This window comes from Pisolithus orientalis (genome assembly GCF_024613125.1).
Source record: "Pisolithus orientalis strain OTSU chromosome Unknown F5J12scaffold_42, whole genome shotgun sequence".
NCBI classification, from domain to species: domain Eukaryota; kingdom Fungi; phylum Basidiomycota; class Agaricomycetes; order Boletales; family Pisolithaceae; genus Pisolithus; species Pisolithus orientalis.
This window is the reverse complement of record NW_026260823.1, coordinates 315,751-334,998: the sequence shown is the minus strand read 5'-3', so window position 1 is coordinate 334,998 and position 19,248 is coordinate 315,751. Positions and strand designations below refer to the sequence as shown.

Sequence of the window (19,248 nt, the reverse complement as noted above, 5' to 3'; positions counted from 1 at the left end):
TACATGCATACAGATATGGTGAGGGGGTTGGTGACGACCGGAGCCGATAAGGTCCAGAATTTTGCAATATCGATTTTTCCGCGCAAGGTTCGGTTCGTGAACTCCAGACACGAGGGATCCCATTGGCAACCGTAGGACGCTTACGAGATTTCGTGAGCAGCTGACTGAATCTCGAAGCGCGTAGCAGCTTGTAAACCAAAGTGTTCGCAAACTGAATGGTCGGACTCCGAATCAAACCTAACTTGCTGGCTGGTTCTATCTCCATGAAGATGTAATTATTACTGTTAGCAAAGTGGTTCATTTAAGTAAACTACGTACCGACAAGTCGAATTATGACGTTGATCAAGATGAGAGTCTGTTCAAGGCGTGGCAGACGAACGCCGTACCCTGAGCAGGTACGAGTTGACACAGACCCGTCTTACTCATTTAAGACGAGTATCTCCGACGTGAAACACGCAAATAAAAGCAGAATGACATGCTTCTTTCCCCAAGAACGGGGAACAGACGTGGGACCTCGACGGAGGCAAGGTTGATCCGGCAAGGTTGAGAGCTGACTCGCAAAGTCAATGCAGTTCATTACCGACAGCAACCAAGTGATCGATCATGTGTAGACATGATGCATGATGATTGTGGCGGCAAGGTGTAAACGAACTGCCGACCTACAGTGGCATACAAAAAGCATGCATGGTGTCATGACATTGTGGAACATGAAATGGCGTTTGAAGGGATCCGTAGTACCGATATTCATCATTCTCCACGTCTCGCATAACGTTGCCTCGAACGTTGAAGATTGTGCCTGTAAGTTGATGCAATGTGGGGAAACCGCACTTCACAGGGAAACACAAGACACGCGGCATGAATTCGCAGCGAACTATAGAATGCCAAGCAGAGTGGGTTTACTGAAACCGTCAGTGCGCAAAGTGCATGGCGACGTCTTTTAAACTACAAAGGGATGACAGGGAACCCGACACTGTTAGATGCGCCCGGACATACCTTCTCCCGATCCATTCCGAACTTGAGAACCGCCTCTCAACAGCCGATTGAATGATACCGTTCGCAAGCTAGCTTCTTCAGACTTCTGCGCGCACATTTTGCCATCGGTACACGATAAGAGAACACGAAGAACCGTGGTTAGGGTGGAGGCGACGCAACCGCAGTACAACGCGAGGGATTCAAACACAAAAAAGAATAGAATAACTGGGGCACAATTGAGCTTCCTATCCGGATACCATGCAATCCGCTTGACACGGATCTCCAGCGGACATGGGTTGTGCAGATCTGGCAGCGAGACTTCGTACACGTACATGCCCAAGAGTTTGGAGAGTCAATTCGCTATCACAGCCACGATTATATAATCATTAATGATTGCCCGCAAGACGATAAGCTACGTAATAATAACTGACTTGACATTTCACCTTCTCCGCGGCGCAGAGTGGCTGAGGAACAAAATGCTTTGACGGGGTGCTTCGCAGTGGTATTCTTCGTTTCTGTACCTTGGAACGTGGGTGCGGGGCTGGCTGCATTCAAAGATGCGCTCTCTCACCGCAGGGTATTCAGCGTGGATATGCATGATAGTAGCCACTTCGTATGTACAGGGATCCAGCTGGACTTCGGCACTTTTCCTACCCGTTTCGTTTCAGTGCTAACTGGCATACATACCAGCTGTACACCAGCTTCCTTTCGACACGCACGCCCCATTGGATCCGTACCGTCTCTCGCCTTCTATAGGGTCTCAATTGCTCATCGCTCAGTCAAGCCAAGACGAAGATCCGCCGACGAAAACTCCGAAATAACTTCTTCATGGCACACTTTACCATGCCGACATTGACACCCTATTCTCCGCAGCCTCTCGACGCATTCTTGGACGCACGCGTGCATGCACCGTGGCCTTACCCTCCTGTCAAGCTTCTTTTCTCCACACCATCGTGCAGTAAACCGCTATTGCACGACGGTTTTCCCCTCCTCGTCTGGGTCGACATATCATGTTCTGACTATTCGCGAGGCTGTGCCTGCTGACACAATGCAGGTCTGGGAGTCTTTCCTGGAAGGTTCCGTTACGCAGTTGCAATGGTGGGATCTGAAAGCACAAAGGACGGACGCGTGAGTGGTGCTCGCAGAGATATTGGACCTGATCGTTTGCTCACCACAGTTAGGACTGGCAGTCAGAACACGACTGCTCGCCGCGAGGCAGAGTTCGCTTTAATTGCAGGGAGGGGGTTCGCGCTAACTACAGTATAGCGCGCAAGTCAAGACTGTAACTCGAATGACATGTCGCGTGTGACTCTGGCCGACCAGCTGGCAAGACCTGGTAGGAGGCTTGCATGGAATGCTGGGCGCTGTTCTCGGCATGTGTAATGGTTATTTCCTTGGTTTTCGTCGTAGTTTACTTGGCAGGCTAACCTTCGATTTCCCTAGTTGTCGTGCCTTCCCGTGTCGGTCTCCTCGGTGTCTTTCCTTGCACTGCTGCATGACCTGATGTTCAGTTCGCTTCGGTCACATCTTTCATCACTTGCTAGAGCTCTTAGTATGGCCCTGACAGCTTCCCAGTCTGCAGAATTGGCACCGGCCGCTTTGGAAGAACTTGTGCGTGTTGATGTGGCTGTAAGAGACGAAAACCGGTGAAGGGAAGGAGATACCGTTAGGAGGGTACGTTAATGCCGATGGCATGCGGGAGTCGGAGTGTCGCGCGCTAGCGGTCGCACTTGTGCTTGTTGAATGAACAATTCTAATGAAAAAGATGCAGTCGGCGGCATTGACACCAGCGGATAATGGCCCGAGATCCTTTTGGGTTATGAGGTTGGATATTTGACTGCGAGTCGCCCATGTTCGACAGGACTCACACCACACTCGTCCCCACCCTTCTTGAATACACCCGCTGTCAAAGTGGCAGTCCGATGTACCATCCGACAAGATGTCAGAAAAGATCTCGTGGCCGACAAAGAGCTAATAGGGTCAACATCTGGGAGATAGAACTAACGGACTGGAACTCCTCGAATCTTACGTGTGTTCACCATTATGGTCTCCAACGGCATTTGGACTCACCCCGCAAATTTCTGCCGGGTAGACTATGTTCATCCCAATGCTGGCTTCGCATCTTGTGCCTTCTTCGTCCTCACGCGCTTCGCCTCTGTTGGGGGGGGGTACGATTCAAATTGCGATGTCGCTACAAAGCAGAGGTTCAAACAAGTGTTCAGCCATGTGAAGTTCGCGACGAGACCATGTCGTCCAACGAACTGAGTTGGTGCATTGCCGAGTAGACGCTCTCATCTTCGGTGCCCTCTGTTCGTCTGCTGAGATCTTGGCTGCGCTGCTACTCTATCGTACCAATCCTGTAGGAATGGTTAGGGAACGTCAAGTCGTTGCAAATTTTATACCAAAGGGTCTGCTACTTCCATAGCTACCATCTCGTGACATCGAGCTCTGCCTCCCCAAACAAACTCGTCTTTGTCACCTTGAAGTCGTCCACTCCGACTTCCCCATCGACCTCTTGTTGGTAATACTCCGGGAATTCTGTCCGTAAGAACCTAAGTATATGTTTGTTAATCTGCTCGAACTCGAGAAGAAACCCGTCATGTCCATCAGGGGATGGAATGACCACGAGTCTTGCTTCCGGTATATGAGTGGCCAGTTCTTTCTGCTCGCTAGGCGTGAACAGACCGTCCGTTTCTATGCTGATGACCAACGCGCGTCGGGGAAGGGTCGCGAGTACAGCTGCAAGCGCGGTCGCTTGCGCTGTACTGCTAGAATTTTCGGGGAATACCGTGCGCCCCCGAGCGACATCGTGCGTGTCCAGCTTACGAGTGATATGGATATAGCAGTTGGCGTCGAACCGGGCAACGAACTTTGCGCCTTGGTAACGGAGGTATGACTGTGCAGAGAAGATGGGAGGAGTGGAGGATGCCGATTGTCGTAACTCGGGCGTTTTGGATTGGAAATTTGGGCTGGATAATTTCTGACAGCCTTCATTGTGCGCAGCAAGGGCGGCGTCCGCAGCACAGGGTAATGACGGTGGGGCGATTGCGCTGGGATTGGAGACGGGGGGAACTTGTGGGCGTCGACCGAATCGCTGTTCGAAGGAGTCGCGGGAACGGTATGTAAGCAGTGCAGCCATACGTGCTGCAGCGAGCCCCGAAGATGGCTGGGCGTCGTAGTAACCGTCTTTGTACATGGGATCGCTGTATATACTCTGTCGTTGGGTTTCGCCCCAGCTGATGCACCAGGCAGAATGACGGGCGGATGTAGCGATAGGGATGATATGACGGACATAGCCTTGGGGAGTGCAAAGCGGCCACTCGAGGACTGCCATGCCTCCCATCGACCCCCCGATCGCGACCGCTACGCCAGAAGCACCCAGGTGGTCCAGTACTAGCTTGTGTAGTCTAGGTAACCAGTTAGCGTTCCGGGGTTTTCCAGCAGAAGAGAACTTACCGAACGTCGTCTCGGATAGTTGTCTGCGGAAACTCGGGACCAAACGGTTTCTGTGTATCTGGATTTACGGTTACGGGCGATGCGGTGCCGTATGGTGAGCCCAAGACGTTAGCACAGAAGACAAAGAAACGTTGAGGGTCGAACGCTTTGCCTCGGCCCATGAGGGGTCCCCACCTGCCTATACTGAACAGGTCGATCGTTTTGAAATGTAGAAGACACTCACCAATCTTCCACGTCGGCGCTGCCGGTGAACGCGTGACAGACTATCATAACGTTATCTCGCGTTGCGTTGAGTTGACCCCAGGTTTTGTATGCAACGGGGACCTGCTTCAATTCCGTTCCGGATTCCAACGTGAACGAAGGTACGATATAAATATTTTGGCCGGCCAGTGGCTCGGTGGTCGACATGGCTGTGAATCTAGTGAAGGATCAAAACTCTCGAGATTAGTACTTTGTTACCTCAAACTTCTCTCGTTCAAGCCTGGAAACCCGAAGCAACTGATGGCGTGAAATGGCGCGAACGTTTCCAATTGTGACCAGTAACGGGAAGACCCGGCCCGTCCGTAATTCCCGGATATTGTAATTACAGCTCAAGTCACGTATGTAATCGCCGAGTTCCCGAATTCAATAGGTACAAACAAAGTCGTAGTTGTTATTTGGGTCACGTGTAGCGCGTCGCCCACCTTGAAGACCGCGACACCTTGGGCCCTTGGTGGAGGGATCCCGAGCACACATATTTTCGATAACTGACCTGTCGAACTAGTACTAGCACGAATTTCCATGGCTGTTAACAAGAGCTCACCAAGTCGGCGCAATTCAATCTCGGTGTCTGGCCACAACAGGGCTCATCCCGGTCACAGACGACGCGCTCATTCCATCGCCCCAGGCGACCATCTCAGTCCTACGGCCAGAGCACGCCGTTCATTGGTGTGTTTCTCGTGTCATTGATACTCGCCATTCACCGATTTATATACACTTGTCTGTCAGGCTCCACGGAAGAGTATCCTCAAAGTGAATGCCACGGACGATGGAGAGGACAGAACGCAGGCAATGGACATGACAGGCGTCGTTCGTTTTGAGACAGATGGCTCGCGAAAGTCCCTTGGAAGGCGTGTCAGCTTCGCCAACCACGCCCACGTCCGTTTGTTCGAAGTGCCGGAGCAAAACACCAACAGCACCGCGTCTCCTCAGTCTTCCCCTGCGGCCGAGATAGGCAGTCAGTGGAGGGGCGAACGACGAAAATGCATATCCTGGCGCTTCAAGTTTTCGTCGCAACAGTTCGATTCGGAGGTCAGCAATTTTTAGCGAGGGCGGCGGTGAGGAGTCGATGGAGATGGACTCGGACGACACGGGTTATTCTCCAGGCGCATTTTTCAGGGCGTCGAACGCGCAAGAAGGTGTTAATGACATGCCTGACTTTGGATTTGAAGACGAAGGAGACTATGACGACGCTGCTGACATGGACGTGACGGAGGCTATATCCCACAATATCGTACGCAAACGCTCCCTCTCGCTAGGTGGACCTCGACAACCTCTTGGGAACCTCACTGTTCCCCGAGCTTCACTCGATAATCAAAGCGGAGACGGGGAGGGTCAAGAGAAGGACCAGTCCTTTGTGGAGGAAGACTCGGGCCAGTCGCACTCCCTTGGCTCTGAAGGCGATACTTCCCAACCCATGGAGTTTACAGTTCCACTCGTCCGCCCAGCAAAGCCACCAAGTGAAGCGTGGCTGGCTCTTCGTGCTGTTACCCACTCGGGCAATACACCCTTTATCCCATCATCAGACGACGAGGAGAACGGAGGAAATGGGGGGGTACAAGAAATGGATTTGAATGACGCTGTCTCGAGGTTGCAGGCTGCCCGTGCTTCTTTAGGCCTCGGAAACTCAAACGAAGAAGACGTTCAGCCAGACAGTTTTACCAGCACGGAGGACAGCTTTGCGGAGGAGAACAGTAGAAATGATGACGACGAAGGGAATCAAACCGTCAACGTTACTCAGCTTATACGGCGAATAAGCCTTGTCCCAAGCACTGGCGATTCAACCATGGACGTTACTTCTGTATACGGTGAGCAACGACAAGAAGGCTCTCCTGAGGTGCCATCAACAACACCGGCTACCGAATCGTTAAAAGTTCCGCAACAGACCAACCCGGTTACAGGGAAACCGTCATTCCCGACTCCTGCAGGTAGTGAAGGCGAACTGGTAGGTATATATTTAATTGCATGCAATCTGCCTGACCCGCGAAGCCTGCAATAGCGGAACCCCAGAATATTACTGTTGCACCGCAAAAATTCAGCTTTATTCCACGCCCACGAACTCCTGCGACAACCGCACGACCACCGTCTCCTTCCAAAGCCAACTCACTTCCGCCTTCACCTAAGAAATTCAGTGCGAATTTCGCTCCTCCTGTTTCCCGCCCGGTTCCCGAAAAGCGCTCCGCTGCTGCTGCCCATATTCCTGACGGTCGGTCGAGCCCAGCCAAGAAACCCTCGGGTCCCGAGAAGTTGACCGCAGGTTTGACTCGTCATGAATTGCCGCGGCCTCCGAACGCTCCTTCTAGACTATCACCCACCAAGATAGCACCGCCCCAAGCTGGGCAGGGGACACAATCCGAGGCTGGTCCAAGCAAACGTGCACCACTTGGTCTACGAAGGCCCTCAGGATACCTTGCCCAGCGGAAAAGTTTCGGCGAAGTGGTCACTCCTCTTTCCACTGGTGACGCTAGTCAGTCAAGTCGACCATCCTCCCCAGGTAAACAGGCCATGGGAGCCAGGAGGAAGAGCATCGCCGTAACTAGAGATGCAGAAGGAGTACTCCCCCGATTCAACGTTTCTGCAGAGAAAGACAGAGCGGGAAAGGACCGTGTCATGGACGATACAGCGGAGTCAGCTGAGCAGACGGAAACACAGCTCTCGGAAGCTGCACTTCCCCCCCAGCTGCATGAAGTGTCGATGGTCATTGAATCCTCTCATGATGACCAATTACCTGAGCCAAATCCGCTTCCGCCTTCTCAGCAGAACCCTGTCGAAGACTCTATGCTCGATGTAGCCCAGGATGGGGGTGACGGTAGCGATGACGAAGGCCCGAACAATTCGCTGCCAATTGGTGAGCCAACAACTGAAGCAACCGAGCAATGGCGAGAGGACGTCCAACAAGCGAGCAGTGAAGAGGAAGAAGGTCCGCCTATTTCGATTCAACAATTCTTTGAGATGACGGGCATTCGATTTATGGATGAGATTACTGCACCTCGCCGACAAAGTATCCATCCCTCTACCCTTCGTCCTTCACGGCGAGCATCAGTCGATGGACAAATACCTCTAGCAGAATATATGGTGGCCATGGCAGTGGACGTGCCACAACTCGAGCTCTATACCCATGTAAGCAAGGATCTCCAAGCGTGGATCGAACGCATCCAATCTATATACCGAGAGGCTGAGGAAGAAGCGCTCGAGATGACGCCGCAGCTTTTCCAAGAGTTCATCTCCGCGGACGAGACTGGACAGGCGGAGCTGATCCACCAGTTAAAGTTGATTAAGGTCCATAACCACGAACAGGCGAAGTCAGAGTGGTACGATTGGAAATTGCAGTGGGTCGAACAGTTGGATCAGAAGGCTAGCAAGGGCTTTGAGCATTTGGAGAAGGCATGGTTTATGTCAGGCTGTATGCGCGTAATCACTGAACCACACCACTACCAAGGATGCTAAATTTCTCGAGGGAGTTATTCATGAGGCCCAAAGTATCCTTCCTGGCTTGCAGCAGGAACACGATCAACTCGTGGAAGAGCTGGAGAAGGAGACAACAGAAATTGTAGAGTTAGAAGCCTGCGATCAAGATTATCTGAAGGAACTCAAGGCGAGCATATCTGAACAGGGGTAAGTGTGCCATTCATGCTCGTAGTCTATTGCACAGTGGCATTGACATCTCGTAGTACGGAACTTGACAATTACCGTCGGGAAGTCGAGGAAGCCAAGGCGAAGCTTAGTCGTATCGAAGAAAAGCTCAAGGAGGTCCAAACGGAGAAGGCTGAAGTTTCCGCATCGATTGAGAAGACTGAGCGACTCATCGATGTACAGAAGAACAGTACTCATGTAGAAGTTTTCCGACTTAAGGGTGAATCCCGCTGAACATATTCGCGAGTGTCACTAGTTAACTGATCGATCGACAGGTGAACTGGAGACGCTGCAACGGTTGCACATGGTGGAGATAACCAAAGTTGAAGATGATCTCTTCAAATTTGCTTATGCATCCACTTACGAAGTGTCTACGACCTGTGTTCGATGTCGTCCTGTGGTTGGAACTGTCCAAATTCAGAAGTTCCCGGATGCCAAGAGGACGGAAGTTTTCCCAGTGTTCTGTAGTGTCGTCTTGCGAATGGCGAAAGAACTCGTCAATCGACCAGAGGTGAGCAATAGCCTTCGCAAGGTACGCATGTCTCGCGCATTTGGTTGGACTTCGAATCACCTCATCTACCCCCCCCCCCAGATTGTCGAGTTCGTCGGAACGTATTGGTCCTGTTGTTCTCGACTGCAATTACAATTTAGATTGGTTGCCATCAAGTTCTATATCACTTTTAAAGAGAACCCCTCAGGTTTTTCTGTCGACGTTTCGATCTTATACCCTAGTGTCAAAGCCAAGGCGATAGTGTCTTTTATATTCGATGTTGCAACCTTTTCTACGTGGCCGTGCCACATACAGTCAATGAAGCACGATGTTAGGGTCATATATGGGCAGATACAGTGAGTACTTGTTGCTTTCTGGGTGCAGACATATCCCCCTCTGACGTTCAACCCCAGGCGAGATGTTATCCTTCAAGCTGTGGGTTCCCGGCTCAAAGATGTGACCCCTACTAATAACCATGGGTGTCTACTGGACGCATGTATGGAAGCAGCGGAATGTATTGTATAAAATTTCATATAACAACCTAGCGGGACATTCCATTTGGGAATGGAATACTCTACGATTCATGTCACACTTCGATGTATGTAGTTTTTACATGGAACGGACGCTGGCTCCTCTCGTGGATGGTTATGTCGCTCTCCAAAGAGGTGCATGAAGATACTTCTAAGGTCTGATCATGCTATCTCCAGAGTGACTTCATGATGATCTTGCTGCCGGGGTCAAGTGCAGAGACCTTCAAGGCATCTCTTATACCCCCCCGAGAATTTCGTACAATGAGCATGGCACTGATATATGCTGAGAGTATGTGCTCTACATGCATTGCGAGGGGTTCGGCTTTTGCTGTTGCGGTGGTAATTGCTGTCTGCTGAGTGCTGTGCGTACGAAGGACAGTTTTGACGGTAAGAGCGGTGAGAGCAAGAGACCGCCCCCCCTCTCCAGCAAACCTCATGACGAATACAGCAGGGTCGCATACTTGCAGTGGTCCCTATCGTCACCGGTTCTCCGAAAACCTTGGAAGATATTCCGGAATTGAAGATACACGATCAGAAAGGCTCAAAAATAATTGACATTCCATAAAGCAGGTAGGTGCACATAGGTTGCTAATAATACGTTCTACCTCGTCTACTTGTCCTACACTGTGTAAGAGGAAACCTAAAAGGTACAGACGTCAGACGGTAATGAGATGACAAATGGTAACCTATACCTCAAAGATTCAACTCCTCAGGGGAGAGTGAAGACGACGATCTTGCCATGATAATTCCATCCGAGGGCATCGATGGAATATTCCAACACGACATCCTTTCCGTCGAGTTTCACAGTCAACGAGCCCCCAACGAATGGCGGGTATCCAATGGTAAGCTTGACACCGTCGCGCAGATTTCCGACAGCCTTGGCAACCTGAACCTTGCCCACGAAAGGGATGGTCACGTAGACTTCGATAACGATCGTAAGCTTGTTCACGTCGATAGTGACGTCAATCTGCACAAACAGTCCATGAGCTGAACAGAAACGTCGTTGCGAGACGAGGAAAATTCACCTCGATAGGACCGATAACGACTTTGTAGGTCTTGGTATTCTCGTCATTGCTTTCGACAGCATAGACGAAAGCGTCACCCTGCTGTGTCTTGATGACCTTGACATTGGATTCGAATCCCTGGATGGCGCCTGTGAGAATCAGCCACTCAAGGTCAGCCACAGTCCAGCATAGTGAGTGAATCGAAATGCTCACGGATGATGTCTGATGCACAGGGGGGGGGATGAGTGACAGTGCATCCGTGCAAAACCAACGAGTACTCACGTTCACCAGAGATGATGGTATCGTCATCCCAGTCCTGGTACTTCTTGAAAGGGGGTTCAGCTAATGATGGCATTGTGCTTGTGGGTTACGTTGCTGGGTTGGTGTTTGTGCTGAGGCTGGACGACACTGTCCAAAGTCCCTTTTATACCTGTCTGCTCTCATCGTCCTCCAAGCCCGCTCCCAGGCACTTGTCAAGATGGTCGTTCGACTATGCAAATGGCCACTTGACACGAAGCTCACCAGGAGAGAAAGGTAGAATGTTAATGCGTAACGGCGGTATCGGACTGATTGTGGGCCTGGTGTCCGAGCATGATGTCAATTCAAGGCGTTGATATTGGCACTGGTCGTGGGTCGGACATGGGTACGTGAGAAGAGGGGCTGACGTGAAAAAGCGTACCTACAAACTTCACGTCACGGGTCTGAATAGTCCCTGTCTGTCCGGGGGCATTGAAAGGCATCGAGACAACTCACTTCGAGGTCAATAGTTCTATTACCTTGGATTTTGTTCTCCTCTCCAGTAGTTTCAGCCCAGGCTGCTGCCACATTCTCCGAGTCGTGCTCAGTCCTACTCAGACGCAGAGTGGAATTCTCATTCCGGACTATTCTCGATTTGAGTTTCCAGTATAGCTCTAGAAAGCATCGAGTCTGTGATGGTAAGCTGAACAATCAAGAGGGAACGACTGTCTTCTGGTGTACCTAAGGGGTTGTGCCGACTTGAAAGCAGGTATGATCGGATGTAGTTTTGTGGTTGTATTAGTCACGGCCCGGATGGCCCGGAATCATTGTATCACTTTCAAGGAACTTGTGCTAACCGAAGGTGACCTGACTCTAGGTTGCATTTTGTTCAGCAGCCTCAGGCACGTCGGATTGTGAAGCATCCCTTTCATAGAACGAAATCGACGCCAGCAGAAGTTTCCATAGGTATGCAGATGAATAAATGATTCTCACAGGTAGAATGTTCCTGCTCGAAGACCGGTGGTGGGTGGTCTGTGGCACACATGACTGAAGCCCAGTGTTTCGTAGACAGCACGTTGGGCAAGTACTTTCTTCCCAGAACTTTCGACATGGATTGCAGCCTCTTCCTCGGGCTCTCGCGGAAGGCCGTGACGATTCCAATAATATCGTACTACCAATATCCACACCCATGGTCCATACCGGTTGTCCATGTCCGCGACAGGCCTTATGTAGTCCTATTCAGGCACACCGGTTCCTGGAAGCAACCCACCCACTCTTATCCATCGCATATGCTCAGACCGGATTCTACGCAAAATGCAAGGTCAATAGACTGTTTGTGGCAAGGCGTTCTGTGGGCAGGTTTGACTGACCTCGAAGTACCGAGTTTTGTTCGAAGCCTTTGCAACGCTCGTGGACGGACGGGCGTTACCCAGACCCCCTACACGATGTATGTGGGTAACTTACACTTTTTCACGTCAGTCCTTCTCTCACGTATCCATGTGCGACCCATGACCAGTGTCGGTATCAATGCCTTGAATTGACATCTTGCTCGGTCACCAGGTCCACGATTAGTCCGATGCCACCGTTAAGCCTCAGCATTCTACCTTTCTCTCCTGACGAGTTTCATGTCATGCACTCATTTGCATAGCTCAATTCCCGTCTTGACATGCGCCTGGGCACAAGCTTGGAGGACGATGAGAAAAGACAGGTATAAAAGGGACTTGGGATAGTGCTGTCCACCCTCAGCATCAACACTAGCCCAGCAACGCAACCCACAAGCACAATGCCATCAATTGCTGAATCCCCTTTCAGGAAGTATCAGGACTGGGATGACAACACCATCATTTCTGGTGAACGTGAGTACTTATTGGTTTGCACAGGCGAATTTTCGCTCATTTTTTATTGGGCGGTCAGATATCATCCGTGAGCATTTCGATCCACTCACGGTGTCAGACTGCGGCTGACCTTACACTGATGCCCACAGGCGCCATCCAGGAATTCGAATCCAATGTCAAAGTCATTAAGACACAGCAGGGTGACGCTTTCGTCTATGCTGTCGAAAGCAATGACGAGAATACCAAAACCTACAAGATCGTCATCGGTCCTATCGAGGTGAAACTTCCTTCTATCGCTGCAATGTTGCTGTCCAGCTCATTGACTATTGTGTGCAGATCGTCGTTGCTATCGACCTGAAGAAACTTACGATCGTCATCGGAGTCTACGCAAACATTCCTTTCCTCGGCAGGATTCAAATTGCCAAAGCTGTCGGAAATCTGCACGATGGTGTCACGCTTACCATTGGATACCCGCCATTTATTGGGGGTTCGTTGACACTGAAGTTGGATGGAAAGGATGTTGTGTTGGAATATTCCATTGATGCTCTTGGATTGCATTATCACGGCAAGATCGTGGTCTTTACTCTCCCTTGAGGGGTGAAATTTGAGGTACAGTTCACCATCTGTCCTCTCAACCCATCTGACGTACTGTATCTGCCTTTTAGGCCTCCTCTTCTCGCGTGCGAGACAAATAGATGGGTGGAACGTATCCTTAGCAATTTACTAGTGTGCATTCACCTGCCTTTGATTGTTGAATTTTTTCAATGCGAGTCTATAATATTTTCCAAGCTTTGTGGGGAACCGTTGCTGTCATAACACCACCCTTCTGTGTTCGTCATGAGGTCCACTGGAGAGTAGAGGGTTATCCTCGAGTCTCTTGCTCTCTCCAAACATCTATTTTTTGCGCTCGTGAGACGCGCTGACGAGCAGCAAGTCGTGCGCACCTTAAATCAAATCATTGTTACTTCCGACAGGAATGAGCAGAGATATACTCCTGCGCATGTGAACACGGCTAAATACGGCACGACTATATATAAGTTTGCAGCCGGACGTTCTTCTTGACCGGTTAACGCAGAAATGTGGATGAGCATTATTGTCACGAACCGAATTCGACAGACAGATGAGCAATATTGCATAGGCATACACAGCGTTGTCTGTACGCGCCGTTGGGCTCAAAACGCGATGTGCTCGTCGCCTACATACGAGATGGTTACCGAGGAGGGGAGCCAAGCCTTCAGCAAAAAAATACAAAAACAATCAGATAGAGACCCAATCCTGCACAAGCGGAACCATCCAAGGAAGAATAGGCCCTTGTTCTTTCTCCTACACGTACCGTGAGTTGCAAGCGCCTAGTGAGGTGAACGAGACAGTGCACGACTCACCACTAGCACTAGTGAATATTTGAATCCTGATCTCGTGCACGCGAAAAAAAATACGGGTGCCAGTCCGCAGGAGCACCGAAACCCATATGACAAAAAGAAGGGCTCAACCGGGAATTGAACCCGGGTCACGTACATCTTGACCACATCCTTGTGGTGGGTTTTCTCCCGAAGCACGTATCATGCTACTAGACCATTGAGCCGTAGTCGGAGGGATGACGTGTGCTCACTCGTAGGTTCATCCGAACACTTATCAGTTGAGCGACGACAACCACAGAGTAAATCGATCGTCGTTGACAAGTATCTCTCTTATATTTACTTAAGCTATCATTCGTACTGTACATTATCACGGTTTCTCGTCAGTATCTGGTTCCCTGGAAACAGTTGGCAATCCAATATAAGAGGGTTATAAGCTTGTGTGACCTTCCTTCCCTTTGTAGCCAGCATAGGTCAGCATCTGCTTGACCTGTCCAGTGCTACTAAACAACTACCAAGTAGTATTCAGCTGTTGTCATACGTGAAAACCTCCTGCGAGCCACCGCGCTCGAAACACTGAAGGGTAATGGTATTCGATCGAAGTCGCTGGAGAATGGTCTTGATTTCTCTTTTCTTCAGCGTCGTTCCGTTGGGAGAGCTCGTCGATCAACAACTTTATTAATTGGCGGGTCCCCCGACTTCGGTCATCCTCGACACATACCACTATCGCTAACGACAGCACCCTCGATTATTTCAGTCTCACCATGTCTGCAATCAACATTTCTCCGACACCGACGCCCTTGACGAACACTAATGGCGTACTCCCTCATGACGTCCCCGCAGATGCAACTCCTCCTACATTCGACGTATCCATATTTAGATCCTATCTCCTCTCCCTTCTACCTCCAGTACTTGGTGCTTCTTCAGAGGAGCTCTTCTCCCTGTTCGACGACGAATTCGAAGAGAGAGTGTCACGGTTTGCTGCAGAAGGTGGAGGTGTGATCTACGTCGTAAAAGTCAAGGAAGATTCAGACGGTGAGAATATACAAAGATCTGCTTCTTACCTGCAATTAAAGACGCGTAGCAGAGGACGTGCCTTCACGATATTACTACCAGCTCGCCTCACAACTCACGTATTCTCCTTCGAATGTGATGGCGCTGGCACTCATCAAACGCGGTCACGCCCTCGATCCTTTGGCACCTCTCGCCACTCAGTTGCACATTTTGAACCTCTTCGGTGGGGAGGAAACCCCTTACGAATCCCTTCATGCAGTAGTAAGTTGTGGAGTGAAACCATGGTTTGACGCGTTTGTTGGCGCTCGGGGTTCCGGCAAGGAAGGCGACACCAAAATGGGTGTGTAGGACGTGTTCGAATATTTCCGATTACTCAAATCGTGGTTCAGGCATACCAATGACGAAGAAGAAATTTGCCGAGCTTGAGTTATCGCTGCTGCATCTACAACAGAACGTCGAAATACCAGAGACCCATCTCATCATACACCCTGTCATCCAACGGGCTGTCGAACAGGTAACGGGCACTTCTTGTTGGTGCCAACTTTTGATCGAACAGCACGTAGGCCCAAACAACCAACGTGCGACCGAATATATCGTTCATTCCAGCACGACACCTTAATGATAGCACCTTCCTCAATACTTTGCACTCTCACGTGAATCAATGGATCAAGTCTATCCAGGCAGTCACCAAGCTCTCCCGAGACGTCTCATCTGGCACTGCATCACAAGAAATCAACTTCTGGCTTAGTCTGGAGCGGGCGTTGGAAGGAATCGAGGCACAGCTACGAAGTGAAGAAGTAAATATGGTTATGGAGTGTCTTCGCAATGCCAAACGATACCATGCAACCACGAGTTTCATCGCTGATACCGGTCTCAATTCTGCGATGGATTTGGGTGCGTGCTCAATCTTGCTCTGATCTCTGACATTCCTTTTATCTTCTACTAGTGCACAAATACAATCAGTTGATGAAGGACTTTCCACTAAACGAGCTCCTTTCGGCGACCGATCTGGATAAAATTCAAGAGTCCTTGGTCCTCATCTTCGGTCATATCAACCGCAAGCTTAAACTGTCACCATATCCGATTCGTCGTGCTCTTCCACTCGTCGAAGCGATATCACGGGATTTCAACGATCAGCTCCTGCGCGTACTTACTTCCCACCGACTTCCGTACACACCGTACGAGACTTTCGATCGGCTTCTCTCACAAACTCTGAATATTTTCCGGACATGGGATGATCTCATCAAGGAGTTCACGAATGTCGCGCGTGAAGTGACGCGTAAGCGATCGGAGAAATTCATTCCTATCAAGGTAGTGCCTGCACACGCGAAACTCCAGGAACGGGTACGCTATCTTCGTGATTGGAGAAAGCAGCATGAACAACTCGCGGTGATGACCGGGCCCACGAAAGGCTTGACGACTCTTGCGAAAGAAGTCGGGGGCATGGATATGGAGGAGGAAGTTAAGGAAGCATATGAGGTGATAAAACGTATTGATGTTCTTGATGTCTCGGTCGGTATGTCACCTGCCGGTTTCCCTATGTCGACTCAGTACTCAAGATGGGTGTGATATAGAGGGCACGGAGATTTGGGTGGCGGCCGAAAACGCTTACAACGAACGGGTAGCGAGGGTAGAGAATCAGATTATTGCACGGCTACGTGACAGGCTTGGTACGGCACGCAACGCAAATGAGATGTTCAGAGTGTTCTCCAAGTTCAATGCCTTGTTTGTACGGCCAAAGGTGTGTATCTTGATATCTGCATTTCCACCATTCCGCAGATGCCTCATAGTGACCTACGTTAGATTCGAGGTGCCATTCAGGAGTATCAAACTCAACTTATTGATTCGGTAAAAGAAGACATTAAGCGATTGCACGATAAGGTAGTGCACCGATTATTATTTGACGACTTCTTCGACTAACTGTCTGGCAGTTCAAAACTCAATATCGTTTTTCAGAAGCTTACCACATGTCTCAAATGCGTGACCTTCCACCCATTGCTGGTGCCATCATTTGGGCTCGCCAAATAGAGCGGCAACTCCTGGCTTACATGAAGCGAGTAGAGGATGTACTGGGCAAAGGCTGGGAGCTATACGCAGAAGGGCAGAAACTTCAATCCGAGTCTGCAGCATTCCGAAAGAAGCTCGACGTTCGGCCCGTATACGATGCCTGGCTACATGACATCAACCGGAGAGATATGGCAGTTAACGGACGCCTCTTCGAGATTGTGAGATTGCGCGGAGGAGGGTTCCAACTTGCGGTCAACTTCGATCCACAGACCATCACGTTGTTCAAGGAGGTACGGAACTTGCTCTGGCTTGGGTTCCAAGTTCCGCATATGATCACGAACATGGCCAAAGACGCGAAACGAGTGTATCCACATGCTGTTTCATTGATGGAGACAGTCAGGACGTACGGTCAGACACTGGACCTGGTGGAAAAGAACCAGGGAATTGAGTGGCTTGTTGCCGAGTACCGGAATGATGCACAGAGGATGGTCGCCAAAGGTAAGTCCTATCTAATGCTCGTTCGTAAGGCGGGTCGTGAGTTGATGTGTTGTTATAGGCATGAACATCCGTTGGGACCATTTCGTCAACCATTATGACACTGCCCGCTTCGTATCAGGCGCGGATGGACGGGACAATAGACATATCCAGTTCGTCAGGGAATTTGCGAGTGTAGTTTCTGTTCTACAGGACAAAACAAACAACGTGATCGATCTGTATCGGGACATCCTTCGTGCAGTCGAAGACCTTGCGACCTGCCCGTATACTAGCGAGGCATTCTTGGAGTTGCTGAGCAGGATACAAGCTGCGGTATACAACCTCCACTTCAGTGTCTGATAAGCTATTATTGACTTTGAGTTCCCCCATAGATCGATCGCTTGAACTTGGAAGGATATGCAAATCTGGAACACTGGGTCGCGGAGCTCGATAAACGAATAGAAGGTATCCTATTGCAACGATTGGTCCATATCATTCAAGTGTGGTGCTCCGAATTCGACCGTGTTGATGACGATGGCCGCCGTGACATGATATCATTGCGTGACCTAACGAACAAACGAAGAGCCGGCAAGGGCAGCCGAGAAGAGAAGGTTCGTAAGAGGTCATGCATTGATTAGTGTGCATAATCACTGACCCTATAATCGGACTTGTTTTTAGTTCGTTGAAGGAAGTATTGCCATCAAACCTATTGTGCATGAGATCCGGATACAAGACCAGGTTATTTTCTTGGATCCCCCAATAGAATATGCACGTTCCACATGGATCAAACAACTACATGATTGGCTCGGTGCGGTGTTATAATTATTTTCCCCTTGGTGCTGAACCAGATGGCTTACTTCTATGTACAGGTGTTATCTGTCGGCTTCGTCGGATCCAGAGTTCGCGATACGAGATTGGGTTGCAGATGCAGCGGAACCTTGCATCAGAGACAACCTATACATCTTTGGTATGTAAATGGGCTTGTGGTGCATGTATTTTCTGGAACCTGATCATTTCGAGCAGCTTACCCACTTCCCTGACAATACCCTCGAGCGGCCTTTTGCGTTAATCGAACTCAAGGTTCAGCAGCTCAAAGACTACGTCGCAAAATGGCTACAATTCCAGTCCCTCTGGGATCTCGAGGCCGAATACGTCTTTAACCGCTTAGGCGATTCACTGGCCCACTGGCAGCAACTTCTCACCGAAATTAAGAAAACACGTTCGACGTTCGACACATCGGAGACGCAACGCAGCTTCGGAGTATGTATCGTCGACTACGAGCAGGTACAGGCCCGAGTCAACGCCAAGTACGACGCATGGCAGCGTGACATATTGAGTCGATTCGGCGTGAAGCTTGGGAATGCGATGAAGGAGATGCATGCTGCGATCTTGAAAGCGAGGAACGAACTTGAGCACCACTCCATCGAGGGCCTTGTTGGGGGTGTGAGGAGGTTCTAATAGGTACATGCTGTCATCGAATTTTTCTGAATACCCCCCTTCTCCCTCTCTTTTCAATTCCCGTCCACTTTCACCCGTCCATTCATTTGATCGTGATCGCTGGGTCGTTCGTCCGTTCCCTTTTTATGTGGATTTTTGACTCGCACTCTCCTTCCGCTACTACTGTATCAGATAGGATACGCATATATATACTTGTGTAATGGTGGATATATCCTGAATGATCCTTTGCTGATTACTCTGTTCTAACAACTCGGGAAATGCTGCCGCCTACCACACGGGCCACGCCCCCCTCCGCCATGTGGGTATTAATGCATAGTATCGCGTGGATTGTCCCTTAAAATTGTAGACCCGGTCGAGAAGAACTTCTTGGATCGATTATGATTGTACCCAACTTCGCTGTGTTCACATGCGCAGCAATATGGAACCTTGAATTTCTGTCGGCAGCATCAATAGTTTGGTCTACATTGCGCACAACTTGCTGCTGGTTAGCGTGTCTTATAGGCGCGAAAAAAAATATGTTCGAAG

General features: G+C 50.1%; 5 protein-coding genes and 1 non-coding gene across 6 annotated transcripts; 3 read left to right on the top strand and 3 right to left on the bottom strand.

Moving 5' to 3' along the window:
- Positions 1 to 3,378: 3,378 nt before the first annotated feature.
- Positions 3,379 to 5,002, bottom strand: F5J12DRAFT_857317 (homoserine O-acetyltransferase). Its single transcript, XM_051746732.1, has 4 exons — positions 4,888 to 5,002; positions 4,652 to 4,838; positions 4,429 to 4,602; positions 3,379 to 4,379 (listed from the first exon to the last, which is right to left on the bottom strand). Exons 2-4 carry the CDS (start codon positions 4,834 to 4,836, stop codon positions 3,398 to 3,400), a joined length of 1,341 nt encoding a protein of 446 aa, XP_051596188.1. The 5' UTR covers positions 4,837 to 4,838; positions 4,888 to 5,002; the 3' UTR covers positions 3,379 to 3,397.
- Positions 5,003 to 5,113: 111 nt separating this feature from the next.
- F5J12DRAFT_857316 (Spc7 kinetochore protein-domain-containing protein) lies at positions 5,114 to 9,395 on the top strand. The gene is made up of 9 exons (XM_051746731.1): positions 5,114 to 5,355; positions 5,416 to 5,618; positions 5,650 to 6,631; positions 6,676 to 8,070; positions 8,126 to 8,301; positions 8,358 to 8,539; positions 8,595 to 8,851; positions 8,912 to 9,165; positions 9,223 to 9,395. The coding sequence occupies exons 1-9, from the start codon at positions 5,209 to 5,211 to the stop codon at positions 9,332 to 9,334; spliced, it is 3,708 nt and encodes a 1,235-aa protein (XP_051596187.1). The 5' UTR covers positions 5,114 to 5,208; the 3' UTR covers positions 9,335 to 9,395.
- A 484-nt stretch (positions 9,396 to 9,879) lies between these two features.
- F5J12DRAFT_415299 (uncharacterized protein) lies at positions 9,880 to 10,907 on the bottom strand. Its single transcript, XM_051739315.1, has 3 exons — positions 10,365 to 10,907; positions 10,032 to 10,306; positions 9,880 to 9,979 (listed from the first exon to the last, which is right to left on the bottom strand). Exons 1-2 carry the CDS (start codon positions 10,650 to 10,652, stop codon positions 10,049 to 10,051), a joined length of 546 nt encoding a protein of 181 aa, XP_051596186.1. The 5' UTR covers positions 10,653 to 10,907; the 3' UTR covers positions 9,880 to 9,979; positions 10,032 to 10,048.
- A 1,335-nt stretch (positions 10,908 to 12,242) lies between these two features.
- Positions 12,243 to 13,094, top strand: F5J12DRAFT_415201 (uncharacterized protein). Its single transcript, XM_051739314.1, has 4 exons — positions 12,243 to 12,436; positions 12,495 to 12,503; positions 12,565 to 12,692; positions 12,752 to 13,094. The coding sequence occupies exons 1-4, from the start codon at positions 12,364 to 12,366 to the stop codon at positions 13,007 to 13,009; spliced, it is 468 nt and encodes a 155-aa protein (XP_051596185.1). The 5' UTR covers positions 12,243 to 12,363; the 3' UTR covers positions 13,010 to 13,094.
- Positions 13,095 to 13,896: 802 nt separating this feature from the next.
- F5J12DRAFT_t182 lies at positions 13,897 to 13,997 on the bottom strand. Its single transcript has one exon. It is a non-coding gene; the product is annotated as a tRNA-Pro (tRNA).
- A 288-nt stretch (positions 13,998 to 14,285) lies between these two features.
- On the top strand, positions 14,286 to 18,939 carry F5J12DRAFT_857295 (dynein heavy chain, N-terminal region 1-domain-containing protein). The gene is made up of 14 exons (XM_051746730.1): positions 14,286 to 14,353; positions 14,410 to 14,805; positions 14,858 to 15,124; positions 15,174 to 15,298; positions 15,348 to 15,678; positions 15,731 to 16,300; positions 16,359 to 16,525; positions 16,588 to 16,665; positions 16,716 to 17,289; positions 17,348 to 17,598; positions 17,658 to 17,876; positions 17,944 to 18,073; positions 18,135 to 18,232; positions 18,289 to 18,939. Exons 2-14 carry the CDS (start codon positions 14,535 to 14,537, stop codon positions 18,721 to 18,723), a joined length of 3,516 nt encoding a protein of 1,171 aa, XP_051596184.1. The 5' UTR covers positions 14,286 to 14,353; positions 14,410 to 14,534; the 3' UTR covers positions 18,724 to 18,939.
- The last annotated feature ends 309 nt before the right edge of the window (positions 18,940 to 19,248 follow it).

Excerpts from the sequence above, each read along its gene's own strand:
- F5J12DRAFT_857317 (XM_051746732.1), bottom strand. The coding sequence starts at position 4,836 with ATGTCGACCACCGAGCCACTGGCCGGCCAAAATATTTATATCGTACCT. Across the intron at positions 4,603-4,651 it reads AGCGCCGACGTGGAAGATTG|GTGGGGACCCCTCATGGGCC; the intron begins GTGAGTGTCTTC and ends CAGTATAGGCAG. Across the intron at positions 4,380-4,428 it reads ACTATCCGAGACGACGTTCG|ACTACACAAGCTAGTACTGG; the intron begins GTAAGTTCTCTT and ends CTGGTTACCTAG.
- F5J12DRAFT_857316 (XM_051746731.1), top strand. The coding sequence starts at position 5,209 with ATGGCTGTTAACAAGAGCTCACCAAGTCGGCGCAATTCAATCTCGGTG. Across the intron at positions 5,619-5,649 it reads AACAGCACCGCGTCTCCTCA|TGGAGGGGCGAACGACGAAA; the intron begins GTCTTCCCCTGC and ends ATAGGCAGTCAG. Across the intron at positions 8,071-8,125 it reads GCTTTGAGCATTTGGAGAAG|GATGCTAAATTTCTCGAGGG; the intron begins GCATGGTTTATG and ends ACCACTACCAAG.
- F5J12DRAFT_415299 (XM_051739315.1), bottom strand. The coding sequence starts at position 10,652 with ATGACGATACCATCATCTCTGGTGAACGTGAGTACTCGTTGGTTTTGC. Across the intron at positions 10,307-10,364 it reads TCGTTATCGGTCCTATCGAG|ATTGACGTCACTATCGACGT; the intron begins GTGAATTTTCCT and ends CTGTTTGTGCAG.
- F5J12DRAFT_415201 (XM_051739314.1), top strand. The coding sequence starts at position 12,364 with ATGCCATCAATTGCTGAATCCCCTTTCAGGAAGTATCAGGACTGGGAT. Across the intron at positions 12,693-12,751 it reads TCGTCATCGGTCCTATCGAG|ATCGTCGTTGCTATCGACCT; the intron begins GTGAAACTTCCT and ends TATTGTGTGCAG.
- F5J12DRAFT_857295 (XM_051746730.1), top strand. The coding sequence starts at position 14,535 with ATGTCTGCAATCAACATTTCTCCGACACCGACGCCCTTGACGAACACT. Across the intron at positions 16,526-16,587 it reads CCTTGTTTGTACGGCCAAAG|ATTCGAGGTGCCATTCAGGA; the intron begins GTGTGTATCTTG and ends GACCTACGTTAG. Across the intron at positions 18,074-18,134 it reads ACAACTACATGATTGGCTCG|GTGTTATCTGTCGGCTTCGT; the intron begins GTGCGGTGTTAT and ends TTCTATGTACAG.